This window comes from Marmota monax, unplaced genomic scaffold (assembly GCF_021218885.2).
Source record: "Marmota monax isolate L192 unplaced genomic scaffold, Marmota_monax_Labrador192_F-V1.1 WCK01_AAM20220418_F8-fsc00071, whole genome shotgun sequence".
Classification (NCBI taxonomy): Eukaryota; Metazoa; Chordata; class Mammalia; order Rodentia; family Sciuridae; genus Marmota; species Marmota monax.
In genome coordinates this window covers 7366777-7383014 of record NW_026695217.1, presented here as the reverse complement: position 1 = coordinate 7383014, position 16238 = coordinate 7366777, and the positions used below count along the sequence as shown (strand labels likewise).

Sequence of the window (16238 nt, the reverse complement as noted above, 5' to 3'; positions counted from 1 at the left end):
CACCTCCTCCAGCCACACCTGTCTGCCTATAGTTACTGGCCAGTGAATCCATACCTGGATTAATCCACTGATTAAGTTACAACTCTCATAATCTAATCATTTTGCCTCTGAAGATTCTTGCATTGTCTCACATATAAACTTTTGGGGGAACACCACTTATTCAAACCATAAACTTTGCCTATTTCTGATCTTGGCAGGAAAATGCCCAGTTTCTCACACAACCGTGAAGTTAGCATTGTGTTAGCTGTAGGATTTTATAATTTCTTTTCATCAAGCTGAGGAAGTTCTCGTCTATTCCAGTTTGCTGAGGAACATATATTTATATTTAATATAAAAATGGTACATGAGGTAGTTGTGTGATTTGAATCTGATTATTTTGTGAAGAAAAAAAGTATTTTTGCATTGGAAAAAAGGAGGCCATATCTAATTCAAAGCAGGCACCTTTGGTGGGATAACTGGTATCTTTCTTCACACATTCCCATATTTTCTAAATTTGGACCAATGGACAATAACTTTATGAAAGGTGATTAGTTAATCTGGAAAGAAGGGCGGGTGAACAGGGAAACACAAAACCGACCAGAAGCTAAAGAGAAGGGGCATCTCCAAAGAGAAAACGGACGGGGTACTGGCCTCATCAGTGAGAAGATGCGCCCTTTGAGGACAGGTTTGACTGCGCCATCCCGACCATAAAACGATGTACTTTTTCTCAGCTTTGCCTATGAAATACCATTTATTTATTTGGCATTCTGAGTGTAGAGGCGAATTTTTTTCTTTCGGAGTAGTTCTGCTCTTTAGGAGGTCGGGGGCGGGGGCGGGCGTGGCAGCACCCGCCCCGAGGCTGGTGGAAGTGCCCGGCCGGGTCCGCGGGCTGTGGCGGGTCCTGCAGGCGGAGGACAGCGGTGCACGCTCCAAGGCTGCGGACGGAGCTGGGGTCCCGGCGGGCGCACTCGGGCTGCGGGAGCGGGGCGCAGCGCCCCCGCCTGGCTCCGCGCGCCTGCCGGGCGCACCCCCGCCAGCCCAGGTGTCTCGGAGCGCACAGCTGGGAGCGCTCTCCCGGCCCCGCGGCGCCCGCGCCCGCGCTGTGCTAGGGCGGCGGCGACAGTGACAGGCGAGGGGCGCGGCGCTGCTCCGCCGCTCGGCTGTCGGCTAGCTGCAGTGGGCCCCGTAGACCGGCTCGAGTCGCCGGGCTGAGCCGCCCGCCGCACGCCGCGGAGGTGGTGGGGACAAACCAGGGCGCGCAGGGCTGCACGGGGCGGACCCGTGGCGGGCAGCGCTCCCACCTCTCCTGGCCAGCAGCTGCCGCTAGCTCGGGCCCGCGGCCCCTCCGCCTCAAGTCTGGGAGCTCCCGGCCTCACCCTGCCGCTGCCTATGGGGATCCGAGAGTTTCCCGGCGGCGCACCCAGGGGCAAAGGCATCGCCATGTGAGTAGCGCCCGGGGTGTGGGCGCGCGAGCCGGCCGGCAGATGGCCCGAATGCTGGGTGGACTCTTGCAGCCGCGACCTCGGGGGTCCGGGAGGGGCGACGTGCATGGCGGGAAGTTTAAGGCACCTTCTCCCTCTCCACTGGCCCCAACCCACACTGCCGGAGGCGCCCAGGGGAGGGCGCGGGAGACGGGAGACGAATCCGACTTCGAGGCTCGGAGCGAGCAGAGGTGGGTGGCGCGAGGGAGCAGCCCCGGCTGCACCCTGGCTCGCCCAGGGCCCCGCTCCTCACCGAAGCCCCCCTCTGTGTCCTTAATCCCTCTCCGCCTGCCACCTGCCCCGGCGCCCGCGGCCTCAGTGGCATGAGGAAGTCACCGGACGTCAGCCCTCGGAGACTGTCCGACATCAGCCCCCAGCTCAGGCAGCTCAAGTACTTGGTGGTAGACGAGGCGATCAAGGAGGACTTGAAATGGTCGCGTTCGGTGGAGGACCTCACCAGCGGGCCGGTGGGACTCACCTCCATTGAGGAGCGGATCCTGCGCATCACAGGCTACTATGGCTATCAGCCCTGGGCAGCGAGCTACAAAAGTAAGACCACCCCGCCCCAAGCCTTTTCCCTGTCCTCTGGTCTTCCTACCACTGTCACAGCAGCCTGGGAAGCGCGCTCTGTGACGGTCCTGCCGCCAGCTGCCGCCCTGCCTGAGGTTGTAACTTTGAGGAAGAGGCCTGGAGACAGTTCTCCAGAGCCTTCAGGGTTTCTGATCCGTTATTTCACAAGCCTCTCTCTCCCACACAGTCCTCTCCATCCTTATCCCCTTCTTCCGGAGGTGTCACAATATGGAGGGCACCCCTCTTGTGGCAGAACTTGAGAAACGCGCAAGCGAATCAGTATCCTGGGCTGCGTAGCTTTACTGTGATCAGAAAGTGTTACTGGGCCCCGGGTCAGGAGCAGCTGGCTCTTTTGGAGAATGCAGACTTAGGCAGCCCGGATTTTAACTCTTCCCGGTGTCTCCTAAGCAGGATGATGGAGGACAGTTCTTTATATCTCAGCCCCTCCCTTTGCCCCAGGATTTTTGGGGTCCTCAGTGAGGAGGTTCCATACGCATCAGTGTCAATTCTGGCACGGTGCTTGCAAGATGAAAGAAAGCCTGGTGCCAGGTAGAGAAGCTGAAACTTCTTTGTAGTGGGCTTTCAGCTGACTGTGCCAGGAGCAATGACACAGACCTCACCTTTTTTTGGCTTACTTTGGAAGAGAGAGAGGTTGCCTACAACAAACTCCAGATGCTGATAGATATAACCAGAATTGAGTGGTCTCATCACTGTGTTTGGACACAGCAAAGAGACATTAACCACTTCAGTCAAAGAAATGAGCATTGCCTCATTCATTTGTGAGTCTAATAGCTTGATAATCTTGAGGATTTTTAAAACCTGTTATTTATTGCTTGAAATTGCAATATATTGGTACTAGGAAGAACATCAGGCTTTTGTAATTTAATCATATTCATCACTAAAAGTATGTCTATCTTTAGATTATTTATGAAACCTTCAAGTCCAAGCCAAACATCAGCAGTCTACTAGCAATGAGCTTATATTTTGGGGAAGAAACGTAGGATTTGAATGTTTGGTTTCTATGCCCTTGCTGGTCTTTAGAGGACTGTGGTGAGTGCATTTAATTCAGCATAAACCTTACAATGATGTATGTGTACTCAAGTCTCCTGACTGCTACTGAAATCATCGCTGATCTGCTGGCTTTAGATTGCAGAAGGAAGTCAAGGGACCAAGTTCCCTTTCTGTCTGAAAAATATGGGGTGTAGGATGACAAGAATTCAAATCCATTGGAAACCATTTTTCTTATGGCTATGGATATGACCTCACTTTTTATTTCTGCTTTTTTCTGTTAGAAAATACAACTTTTCTATTTCTTGTTTTCATTCTCTGCTTTCTTTGTAATTGAGGACTATGATACAAATCATAGTTTTTTGGGAGTCATCTCTTCAGCCCCTGAAGTCATGATTAGGTTTATTTTTATAATTCTATTTGTTCCTGGCTCTAGGGTTTTCTGGAAATGATCACTGAGGTTTGTGACTTGAGGGGCACTCACAGTGGTGATGACTGAGTTTGGTACAAACGTACTTAATGATTAAGACCATGGAAACAAGTCCCTTGAACCACCAGCAGTATTCTTAGATGCCCTCTCTCTGAGGCTTTGTTGAGGGGATAAATACTAGCAGACAGGCTGTAGGAGCTCCAGCCATGGGAATAAAATCAGATCACTCCACTGTGTTCCTGTGAGGATCCTTCTTTATTCCAAGGTATTTCCTTGCTACTAAAATGCTTTGGGTGACAACTGACATTTTGATGCATTAATTGGGGTTTACGTTTAAATTTAGAGAAGCTAATGTTTTATTCATGCAGCAGGAGAGGTTCTAGGGCAGTGCTTTTGCTGCTTGCCATTTCTACTCAACTAAGAAAATAACAGCAGAGGCTCATCCATCTGTAGGTAGTGGTCGGTTAATTTGTTGCTTAATAATTGAATTCAACAAATTGAAAGAGGTATAATTACAAAACAGAATGTTCTCCTCATGGTGTCCACAGAGATTCCAAGCCTGGTCCTTACCGTTTTGATGTTACCTCTCAGTTGTCTTTCCAAGTGGCTTCTCTGCATTCTGACTGTAGGAGAGTTTCTGGACTCTTGGAGAGGTGTGCAGCTGCCCGGGCAGCAGCAGAAAGAATTTAACCAAGTGTTCAGCCACACCCCCTTCATTTTTTAGGTTTTGGCAGTTAAGATAAATGAGATAATTATGAACTATGCTCAATCCCCGCAGTGACAGCCACAAGTTTCACTCTGGACAAAAGACTTTTTATGAGGAATTATTATTATTATTATTTTAAATCCCAAAGCCCCTGAGGCCTGAGAGGGATGTTTTGTGGAAGTTGAGCTCTCAACAAGTGGGCAGGCGAGGCTGAGTCTCTTCTCTCAGTGGCTCCACTCTCCAGGCTCCCACTCTGAGTTCCTGCAGTGAACCACATGGTGACACTGGCAGGGATTCTTCAAGTCACCAGCTGTGAGCTCTTCCACAGCCCAGAAAGCACCTAGTGCTCATAAATATTTGCTGAATGGACGAATGGATAGCACCTGAACCAGCCTCTGGGACTCATATCATTTAACTTTTTATGCTAACTTCCTGTTACGTTGGAAGTGTCTTCTGAGCCATAGACTAGAACAGAATTCTTGATGATAAGCCCAGTGTTTCTGAACCTCGGTACTATTGACAGTTTTTCCTGGGTGACTCCGTGGTGGGGACTGTATATCATAGGGCACTTAGCATCCTTGCTGGCCTCTGTTAGATGCTAGTAGCACACCACCACCCCCGGTTGTGAATACCAAATATCTCCAGATGTTGCCAGGTGTCCCTTGGAGGGCTGCATTTGGTTGAGACCCACTCATTAACCTGAACCCCATGCTTACTTCCCAAGTGACCTCTACTCTACTGACCAGTGGTGCCCATGGAGTGGTCCTGCTCCAAATTCCTCACCTTCCCTCCCTTTTCCTTTCACCTGGCCCACTCCTTGGGCTTTCATGATGGGACACATTAGAATGAAGGTATTTATTTATTTATTTATTTTTAAGTTATAGATGGATGCAATATCTTTATTTCATTTATTCATTTTTATGTGGCGCTGAGGATCGAACCCAGTGTCTCACATGTGCAAGGCAAGTGCTTTGCCACTGAGCCACAACCCCAGCCCCAGAATGAAGGTCTTTCTGCAGACTCAGAAAGGCCTGTTGCTTCTGCAGCTAGTGAGATTTCAGCCCCCTCCCCCATAACTCAGCATCCCGTAGAGAGAGCTTTAGGAGTTGGAAGGATCTGGATGATCCAAAGAAGAACATCTTTGCCCAAAGTAGGGAAGAGTGACTGACCTAAGTGTCTTCTGCTGCTTCTCCCTTCTCTGGTGTTGCTGCCATTGGGTGGTGGGGGTGGGGAGGAGATGGCTATGGAAGGGAAGAGGGAGCCCAAGATCAGGAATATGCTATCTGTATGTGGACAGCCAGCTCCAGGCATCTGGCAGGGTGGGAGTGGCACCTCTGCACAGGCAGGACAGAAGGGGTGATCTTGGAGGTCCCAGATGGAGGGTCCTATGTGACTGGGGAAGGAACACTCATCTGCTCCTTCGTTTCCTCTGTTCATGGAATCTTTTTGGAGCCTTCACCCTGTGCCAAAATATAGAGCTGAGCTCCGGAAGACAGGCTCACTGTACAGGTGTTCCCTCTTCAGGGAGTGTAAAGGCAGAGCCCTGCATAGACCGCAGGAACCCAGGGCGAGTCCTGGAGACTTCAAGGGTGAGTGTTTATAGAGGCAGGATGCTTTGCTTGTGGAAGGTTTGGATGTGGGACAGACAAGGCTGGCCACCCAGGGAATTTTCAGGAAGCAGGTTTATTGACTGCAGGGTCCAGAGGGGCTATTGCCCAAATCATTCTCTGGACCAAGAGTCTAGAAATGCTTTGGACTTAATACCGAGTTGGCAGGGGTGGGGGGAGCTTGGAGGTTCACATGACAGTGCTTTTTGTTCCAGTTTTTAGAACAGTCAGAGGTTTTACACGTTTTACCACAGAAGCAGGAGCAACATCAGCAGGTCTGCAGTTAAACTTAGCTTTTGCGAGACACAGCATCAGAAAATAGGAAGGTCTAATCACACTGAACTGTTTTGCATAAATCTTTGCTGATATTATATTAACAAGAAAAATTATGGTGAGGGTCTTCTGGGTACGGGGTCTCTGGCCTGCTTCAATTTCCCTAATGGTGCTGTTGACTGTGCACTGTCACCTGCTTTCCTAATCAAAAGCACTTTCTTAGGGATTATTTTGAGGGGGGTCATGTTTATTGCTTGAAATGAGATACAAATGTGTTTGTAGTAGATTTAACTCCATGGTGCTAGTATGTTGAGATAAAAATGATTTTTTTTAGAATGCTCATGGGTTTAGTTTTAAGTCATTTTTAGAGTGGAGGGTAGGCTAATCCCAAAGGCCACCCACCTTTAGCCCAGTCCTGCTTTCCATTTACAGTGTGAGCCTGGGCCTGTAGCCTGCAGGGTACTGAACAAAGTCTCCCTCATCTGGGTGGAGATCTTCTAGTTGCAGCTGAGAAAGTGAAGGGTGCCCACTCACATCGCTGGGGACCAGAGTCACAGAGGGTTTGCATGAGGTGAGTGGAAGGGCTTCTGGAACAATCTTTCCCTTGGGCCCCCTCAGACTGAACTGAGAGTGGGGGTGCCAGTGCCAGAGTGGTGGCCGCTGTGGTGGAATTTGGGGTGCATGGCTCCTGTGAGGTCCTCTGGAGCAGCAGGGGTTGGGCCAGCGACTCAGAAGTGGCACTGTGTCGGAGACGGAGGAGTTGGTGGTAAACATAACTCTCAAAGGCAGCTTGGCACATGAAATACGAGATGGAAAACATATAACAGGGAAGAGTTGGAGGTGGCTGAGGTGGGTAAACACTAGAACACACATTCTCTAATGTGTCAGAGCGTAAGTTTGGTTCCTGAGTATAATTGCATACTAACAATTTAGTAAATGCTTTCCGAGTTTTGACAATTAAAATGCAGAATGATTAGCTGTTAAGGAACCCCATGCTCCCCATCTCACTCAGATCATGGCCATCTGGCTGTGAAAGACATGGTCGTACCTCCAGGGAAGTGATGTCTTCCAGGTTTTCCAAGAAGCACAGACCAGGAGGTGCCCACTGTCCTCTATCCCTTACAAAGTGCCCAGCCCAGAACACTCCAGTGGGGAGCACTGGTCCTTTCCTTAAGCAGCTGGAAAAAATCAGATTAGTGTACTAAAATATGAATCCATATGTGTGAGAGCCATTGAACTTCGTTGAGCATCTTCTTGAGTGTTGTTGAGATGCTCACAAAAGCTGGGGCCTTGCATTGGGAGCAGGGTGGACTCATGTCCTTTGATGTGGCCGGGAGGAGTGAGGAAATGAAATTCTCTGGAGCTGCATTCACATACCAGTTCCATCCGTTGGTAGATACAGGACCAGTTACTCACCACTGGGAGCATCTGGTTTCTCATCTGTGAAGGAGTGATGAGGAGGGAAAACCCACCTATACCCTGTCACTGAGAGAACAGAACCTTTTGGAAGGTCTTGCCAGTTCATGGGACCCCTCAGCTGCCTAGTACCATGCCCTCAGGTCAAGCCTGTGGCAGCAGATAGCACCATCTCTCCTGGGCGCATAGATAGAACAGGGCCAACTTTAGGCCCACCTGCTTCGACCAGTGTCTGTCCTGGGACTTGAAATTAAAACCAGAAGTGTGCAGCCAGGCACAGTGGTGCTCTCCTAGTCCCTGTCACTGGGAAGGCTGAGGCAGGATCATCTCTTGAGCCCACAAGTTCAAGACCAACCTGGGCAACTTAGTGAGATCTTGCCAGAAACAAACACAAGAGGTGGTGCTCTGGCCGGGCATGGGCACTTGAGTGGAGGAAATGTACTGAGGGGCTCTTTTGCCTCCTCTCAGGCAGAGACAGAGGAAGCTAGTCTACCTGGAGAGAGTGTCTGCAGGTTGTGCTGCAACTGAGAAAGCCCTGGAGGCCAGTGCCCTCCTGGGTGGAGATCAGGCTTCAGCTCCTCCCCTAGCCCTGGGGACCCTGCTGTCACAGTGCACGCCCCTTCCTTCTGGGTGAGTGGAAGCTGGGCTCTGTCCTGTGCACCTGCAGGCTGCTCTGTGGTTACAACTTCTGGACCATTCTCCTGAGTCCGCGTAGATTAGAGCAATGCTCTGCGTGGCCAAGGACGTTCAGCTAGAAGAAAGGAGTGCTTCCTGACTGCTAAGAGAACAGAGAAGCCACGGAGGCCCTGTCAGTGGGATCCTGCAGACAGAGCAGGACACCCTGTCCCCCCAGTGGAATGCCTGTTCCATGGCTGGGCATGAACTAGGTTCTTTTTTTTTTTTAACTTGATATATGTTGATTTAGCTCCGTGGTGAGTGCACTGAGCAACAGGGTAAGCCACTATCTTATTACAGAGCCTCGGAAGGAATTATACTGTTATGAGCCTAGTAAATTCTTGTGGTGGATAGTGGTGGCGAGCCTTTGAGCAATTGCCCAAGCCAAGGACACAGATTTTTCTGTCATGCAACTTGAGGTAGCTTTAATTTATGACATTGGACTGTAGGAAATAAATCGCTTGGCTGAGGAGACTTGTAGAGTAGAAGGTCACAGGCTGTGTTGGACTCCTGAGACATGGGGACTCGTGTAACTTCGGAGCAGTTTCTGGTTTTGACAGATGTTTGGCATTCAGATGTTCTCCTTGTCAATTGGCTGTGTGTCACCTAGATCAGAATCTATTAGCAGATTATCTTTACCCTTCTTCACCATCTTCTTGCAACAATCCAGTGTTACCAAAATCAGGGTGTGTCTTCAAAGTTTCTTTTGAAGGGCTGGAAGAAAGGTGCTTCTTCCACAGACACAGACTTTGCCTCCTTGTTTTTCCTTTTAGAAGTTGCGCCAGCTCACTTTCAGGGACTGTTGAAGATGTAAAGGAACACAGTCACCAATATAGGCATGAGGCCTGTGGGTGTGATGCAGCAGCATTTCCTCATGCCGTGCACCTGTGGGAGTTTAAAAAACATTTTTCATGGTAGAAGTATATTTTGTTGGCAGGCAATACCAAGGAAGAACTGGAAGTACCCTCCTCTATTTCTTTTCCTTTAAAAATCAGCCAAAAAAAATAGTTAGAAAACTGGGCAAATTCCATAAGTCAGGACAACAAATTCTCGTGGTTTATCCAAAAATGTTTACCTTGTCAGCATTTCATTGTATAAAGTATTGAACATAGAAATCTTATATAGATGTGTCTGATTTGATGCAATAGGTTTGATAAGCCATTAGAATTTATTTTTTAAGCACTAGGAAGCATGCACCGTGGAGGTGTGAATGTATTTGCTCTGTCTGTAACCAACATTGTATTTGGTGATTCTTTAAAAATACATTGTGGAGTTTCAAAGCGGTGACTGGAAGACAGGAGCACAAAGCGTTTTCCACTGGGACCCACCGCCACCTTGCCCTCTGCGGAGGAGCCCGTGGGCCAGGCAGGGACATCAGAACATCACTTCGTGGAACTCCAGATGCTTTCCACGGAGGGGCTCATTTATGCCTGGGTTAGAAGCAGATGGAACCTCAAAGCTGCTGTGAAGGTGTTTTCATTTATTCATGAGCTCATCCATCCACACTCCAACATCAGCATTCAATCATCAAAAAATAACTGCTTCTGAAAGGTGGTAAAAAATATTCACCCCTGAGGTAAACATGTACTACAGGTGCTGTTTCCTAAAAAATTCCATACTGACATACACCTATGAATCCATGAATTGCATTGACTCCAATACACACATTTCTTGCCTTGGGGCCATCTCATGAGTGCACTGTGTGTCTATTTGTGGTCCTTCTCTAAATAAATATCTTGTGGTGATTTGGACCAACATTGAACAGCTATAAACTTAGCCCTGTATTATATGAATTCTATTGCATGGTGTTTTATTGTAGGAACCGTAACTCTAGCAAGATACAGCAGAGGCTATGAAGCCCCAGAGAATTCCTTTCTCTCTTCCTTGGGAAACTTGAACTCTTCTGCTGTAATCAGAGTTCTACTTGTTCATTTGATGTAGCCCAGAGCATTTAACTTTTTTTTTTTCCTTTTGTGCTATTGTGCAACAATGCCGATCTTTGACAGGGTTGGTGAGTGGAGCAATGTCATCAGGACATTTCTTTCCTAAAATTTTTCTGCTGTAGATATTCTGTTTCTCTCCAGCTGCAAAGAATGCTGTCCTGAGGTTGTTTTCTTCCTCTAACGAGGGGCCTGGTGGAAATAACATGGACTCGAATCCATTCAGGGGAGCCAGGATGTGCTCCCAGTCCACCTGTTCTCTCCTGCCCAGATCTCATTCTGTTGGTGCCATTCCTCTAGCTCCTCCAGGAGGAAACCCCAGGTTCACAGAGTGAGCTTGTGAAGCTGTTCCTGTGCTCGGGCCAGCTTGAGTCATAACAGTATCCAGTTCACAGAGGCAGGAGGGGAGCGGGGTCTCTAGGGGCATCACCATTTTACATATTAATAAAGCCAGAACATCCTAGGTAGCAAGACTGTTGCTCTGTGTGCTGTTGCTCATGGAAGGATCTGGAGTTCTTCTCTGTCATGTCTTGCTCTGGTTGGTCCTTGATTCACCTGGTATGTGCACATAACGCTCAAACACAGGCTAAGCACAGGCTCTGGGGGTGGTCCCAGGACATTGTCTCAGGACCTTCTTCGTGACTTTTCCACCTCCTCTTCGTGCTGAGCCCTGAGGAGCGTTGGCTGCAGGTGGTCAGCAGGTAGCTGGGATCATTTGAGCCAACATCCAGGAACGTGCGGGGATTTCTCCATTGCTTTTGGGTGCATGCGGTGGTGCCTTTTTAGGGTGGGTGGCATCTTGGTCACTGTATTCGTTTGGCTACCTTGTGCCTGATGAAGGGGAGAGGTGACAAGATGGGGTTATCTTCTAGGGGCTTGGACTCTCCTCCCGAGGCCTCAGCAGCACTCAGCGGCCACCTCAGTTTCCACACGGCACTGTCCACACTGCTTCGGAGGAGTCATAGCTGTGCCCGACATTTTGGAGGTTTTCAGGAAACTTTGCATATTCGACTATTTTATGGATATTGTTATTTTCCTTGGGCTGGGTAGCCTCAATGTGGTTATGTGGGAGAATATCCTTTTTCCTGAGACACGCTGAGGTATTAGGGGTGAGGTATTGTGCCTATAGTGTACTTTCAAGTAGTTCAACAAAAACCAGTGTAGACAGACCAAATGACAGATGAATAAAACATGCAAAATTTTAATAATTGGTGAGTCTATATAATACACATCAACCTTTCTATAAATGTAAATGCTTTCAAAATTAGAAAAAAATATTGCTCCAGCTTATGGTGTAGCATGATTCAGGCTTGAAGGGAAACATGGTTCAGATTATTATATCAGAATTTAGTAAAAAGAAAACCAGAAAATGCTGTGAGTGATGACATGCTGTCCCCAGAGGAGGAGCAGGTCACCTCCCAGGGCCAGCCCTGTCACTGGCTATTAGCCACTCTCAGCACTGACCCTGTGCCTTTGCAGCACCTGCCTCGGTTTCTCTCCGCAGTCTGCCAGGCCACGTCACCATCCCTCCGGCGTGCCTGTCCACGTGCTGTGCCGTATCCCCGGCTCCAAGCTTCTCTTCAGGGGTTTAGACTTCTCACCCATCTCCCCAAATGGTTTGGTGCTTTGTACCCTACATCATGTCTAAGTTCTAGGTGGGGACCCCTTGCTTCACTGAGAACAGGTGGCCTAGTACCCTAGTCTGCACAGCAGGCTGTTTTTAAGGGATCTCTGGCCTGTGGTGTGGCTCGTGCTCCTCGTGCCTGGTCTCTGAGTGCTGGCACTGTGCCTTCCCGTGGTGTCTCCCTCTCTTTGGTGCTTGGGTACTCAGTCCTTTATCTGGCTTCAAGGTTCAGGCCAGGCCAGGCCTCCTGAGGGCTGCTCCCGTGGAGTTAGCTCCTCATGCTCCCTGGAGAAGATGGCTGGTGGTAAGAGGGGAAGAATCAAATGGGCTTTCAGGTCTTCACTCTGCTCTGTGCTCAGGCCACAGACCATCCAGAATTTCCACAGGAGCCAGATTATGGAACCAGCCAAGGTTTCCATCGACAGAGGATTGGATAGAGAGAATCGGTGCATATACACAGTAGCATGTTATTCAGCCTAAAGAAGAGCAGTTATGCCATTTGCAATAAAATGGATGGAACTGGGGAACATCATATTAAGAAAGATAAAGCAGACTCAGGGAGCCAGTGGCATGTGTTTCCCTCATATAGGGAAGCAAAAAAGGGTCTCATGAAAATAGAAGGGAGGCCAGGTACGGTGGTGCATGCCTGTAATCCCAGAGGCTTGGGAGGCTGAGGCAGAAGGATCTCGAGTTCAAGTCCAGCCTCAGCAACTTAGTGAGGCACTAAGCAACTCAGTGAGACCCTGTCTCTAAATAAAATACAAAATAAGGGCCCCTGGTTCAATCCCTGGTGCAAAATAAATACATAAATAAATAGAAAATAAAAGGGAGACCAGTAGCAGGGGGCCCAGGGGAGGGAAGGCAGGGGGAGGACTTGGGGATGAATTGATCAAATTATGTTCCATGCATGTGAATATGCCCCAGTGGAACCCACTATTCTGTATAACTAATATGCACTGATTAAAAAAATAAATAAATAAAGGATGCCCAGAGCCCCTGGGAGAATCCTCTGCATGCACTGAGCATGTGCATGAGGAGACGCGGAGCAGTGAAGGGACCTCAGGCTTCCCCAACAGAACTGCCTTTGCTCAGGGGGAATGTGCAGCATTGGAGGCAGTGTCAGTAACCATGGGGTTTCTCCTGTGAAAGGGGAAGAACTGCTTCTTAAGAGTCAGGGGAAGGGGCATCTACAACGGGACCAGAGAGCCAGGTGCTGCCGAGTGCCTGAGTCTCACAGAGCAGGGCTGGGTGATGGGTGGTTCAGGAAGCAGGGCGAAATCTGAGGAGGCAGGTGGCACGGAAGGCCTACCTGGGTTCGAATGCCAAGTGTTTGTGAGAAGCACAGCCTGGAGGTGCCTAGACTGAAGAGCCGTGGCTGCTGGGGATGTTCCCGCAGTTGTCCTGGATGCACGCGGCCAGTCTTTGCTGGACAGTCGCCCAGGGGTAGAATTTCAGGGTTTTAGAGTCATGTCAAATGATCCCGAAGGTAGCCTCCAATGTCCTCCCCAGGGTTCACGCCCTTGAACAGTCCCCTCCCCTTGGGTGGGGCCTTGACTAGCTTCCCACCAAGGGTGTCTTCTGAGAGTTTGTCATGCTGTGTGAGAGTCCATCTTTCCAGCTTCAGATCTCTGTCCTTGCCAGCCTTGAGAGGACACTGGCCCTCTTGGGGGCCCATGTGGCAAGGCAGTGCAGGTGGCCTTTAGAGCTGGGGTGGCCTCAGGCCAACAGCCAATACATACTGCAGTCCTGTGACCTCAAGGAGCTGAATGTGGCCAGCAGCCAGGCCAGCAGCCAGACCAGCAGAAACACGAGTCTTCTTGGTCCAGCTCCCAGCTGAGCACCCAGCCCTGGTCGACACCCTGATTCCAGCTTTGTAACCCCTGAGCAGAGCACTGGCTGACTTGGGCCCAGCCCCCAACTCTCAGAAACTGTGAGATGACAAAGGTGTCTTGTGTTCTGTCACTCGGTTGTGATCTCTTGTTATGGGGCCATAGATGGCTAATACTGGTGGAGGAGTCAGGTCTCAATCAGCGAAACAGAGCTGCCAAGTATAAATACATAGATACGCATAGCTCTCTTCACCAATACACTTTATAGTCTATAAGTTAGATGGCTTCTAATTTTTTGCCTTCAATAAAATTCAAGGAGGAAATCCATAAATCACTAAAACTGAAGTTTTATAATAGAACCCTGTGTAGCTTTTGTAGTCTATTTTTGAGCAATTTCCATGCTCCCAGGCTCAGTCCTCATTACCAGCCTCCCCTCTAGACGGCTCCACGTGTATGACAAGATGCCATCGTCACCAAAACGCACAGTTTGCAGAGCTCACTCGGTGTTGTGTGTCCTCCAGAGCTGATGGGTGCATAGGGACATGGGTCCTGCGATATCATGCAGTGTGTCTGGCAGGGCCTGTCCTTGGGGGTAAGAGGACAGTATTATGGAGCTGCTGTGGAAGCCTGCTGAGAAGAGAAGCTCTGGGAATGGCCCCTATGGGGACAACTGACCTGGAAAGTGGCTGTATCCCATCCGTGAATTCTTCATCTTGCCCCTCCGCTGCTAGTGAGTGGAACTGTCCCTGGAGCGACTTCGCAGGTGCAGGACTGGACAGCACTCAGCTCTGGCTTCTCCCTTCTCTGCTCTGCAGCCTGAGTTCCCTTTGCTGCGGGGTGTGGCTGGCCTTCTCTTCCCCTCGCTGTGGTGCTACACCTCCCCACCTGATGACCACACATGTCAGAAGGCTGGGGTGAGGACGACCGAGAAGAAACCCACAGTGTGCTGGTGTACTTGTGGTTCTCAGGGTCCCACATGTGGTGGCGAGTTTTGAGAAAGGGGATTATCCTGACAGTGCCCAGTCTCATCTGCACAAAGCTCCCAAACTGGCCGAATTTACCCGTTGGGTGTGGACCAGGAGGGGCACAGGACGTTTTCTCTCTGATGTGGTGAAATCTTCCACATGATAAATGCCATACCTGGGACCTAGAACAACCCCCAGAGGCCCAGGTATTAAGGTTTGACCCCAGGGTGGCCCTGTCGGGAGGCGGTGGGACCTTGAGGAGTGGGGCTCCAGGGGAGTCCTGAGGTGACTGGGGGTGTGTCCTCAAACAGGAAACCATCTTTCTATTGAATCTCAATTCCCTGCTTCTACAGGCAGATGAGGTTGGAATTCTCTGCTTCTGCAGGCAGGTGGGGTCTGGGCAAGGATGCGGCGCTTCAGCTCCTAAGGGTGGGGCCACCCTCCAGTGCTCAGCAGACCCTGCAGCTCACCACCAACTTCTTCTTTCCAGGTTCTTGTCTCATGAATTCAAAAACTAAAATTCTTAGACCAGGATGAGTGAGTACAGAGTAGAACTTATTGAAGAATAAAAGCAAGGACAGACCCCTGGCCTGGCAGTAGGAAACCCAATAGCAGGTACTTTCCACCTGAGGGTACTAGTACAGGGGTTTATATCCCACGTGGTCACTTCTATTGATCAAAATTACGCTAATAAGGCTTTGGGAAAGCACCGAGGCTATTGGTCAGCCCTGAACCCCGTTCAGGTTTGCATTGCTTCCGTTTTCTCCCTGCCTCTGGAATTGGGAGGTTGAAGTCATTGAATTGCACGTGCATGGTAGGGTGGTGGGCGCTGCCATGCTGCCTGGAATGTGCTTCTGCAGCAGGCATTCCCACTGTGCACAGGCTGGGCTGCCCCAGGAAGACAGGTGACGAGTCTGCTCACCCCGGCTCACCCCGGCTCACCCTGGCACCTGCAGCTTGGAGCATGGTGAGCTCCACAGGGCAGCTGGTGCTTGGTGTCTGTGCCAGAGCCCTCCTGGTTACTGCTCTGCCACCTTCCACTCCCCTCTGCTTCTGTTGCAAAGACCACTGTGCTGGCTGAATGGATGGACATCTGAGGAACCATGCCAACTAGACAGGAAAAATAATTTCTACCAGAATAATGAGCTAGTTAAAAAATACACTATTCAGAATAAGATATCCAAAAGGTAGAGCGTATAAACCCATAGGTGCCTGGCTCGATGAGCTGCTACAAAAGACTCTACGCTCGTTTTCTGCATCTACATCAAGACATAGACTATTATTGGCACATAAGCTTTTTTGATACCTGTAAGGAGATTTTCCTAATTTTAAATAATCAAGAAAAGCCCTGAAGTTTTTCTCTGGAGCTTTTCCCCTACAGAGGTAGCAGATGTTTTGTCGAGAATCCCACTGCCCTGTACTTTGTAAGGAAGCCGTTTCCAGCCTGGTGTCTGGCCACATGGTCCAGGCATCTGCAGTTTCTAGCCTGGGCATCAGGTGAGAGGTGGGGTCTCAGCTGGCTTCCTAGAAGCTTTGGTTTACTATTGTTCTCCATGGCCCTTGGAAAGAACTGCCTGTTAGCCAGACCTCCTGTCTGAGCCCACAGCTGGGCACACGCCTGTTTCCCCCTCTAACACCTGAGCCTTGCAATCCCAGCTGCCTGCATTTCTGCTTGGTGGATCCGGCACCCAGGTGTCTGCATCTGGCTCTGTGGGTCGCTGCCTCTCCTCCCTGT

General features: G+C 49.7%; 1 protein-coding gene across 3 annotated transcripts in view; it reads left to right on the top strand.

Moving 5' to 3' along the window:
• Positions 1–1286: 1286 nt before the first annotated feature.
• The window catches only part of Slc35f3 (solute carrier family 35 member F3), a 250951-nt gene continuing 235999 nt past the window's right edge, over positions 1287–16238 (top strand). For 2 of the 3 annotated variants that reach the window (XR_009225653.1, XM_046432089.2), the window contains exons 1-2: positions 1289–1421; positions 1780–2009. Coding sequence is in view for 2 of the 3 variants with exons in the window: in XM_046432089.2 (XP_046288045.1) it covers positions 1369–1421; positions 1780–2009 (283 nt within the window). In the remaining variant the exon portion in view is untranslated. Of the gene's footprint in view, positions 1422–1779; positions 2010–16238 lie in introns of all 3 variants that reach the window. The other variant, XM_058575005.1, reaches the window with a different exon arrangement.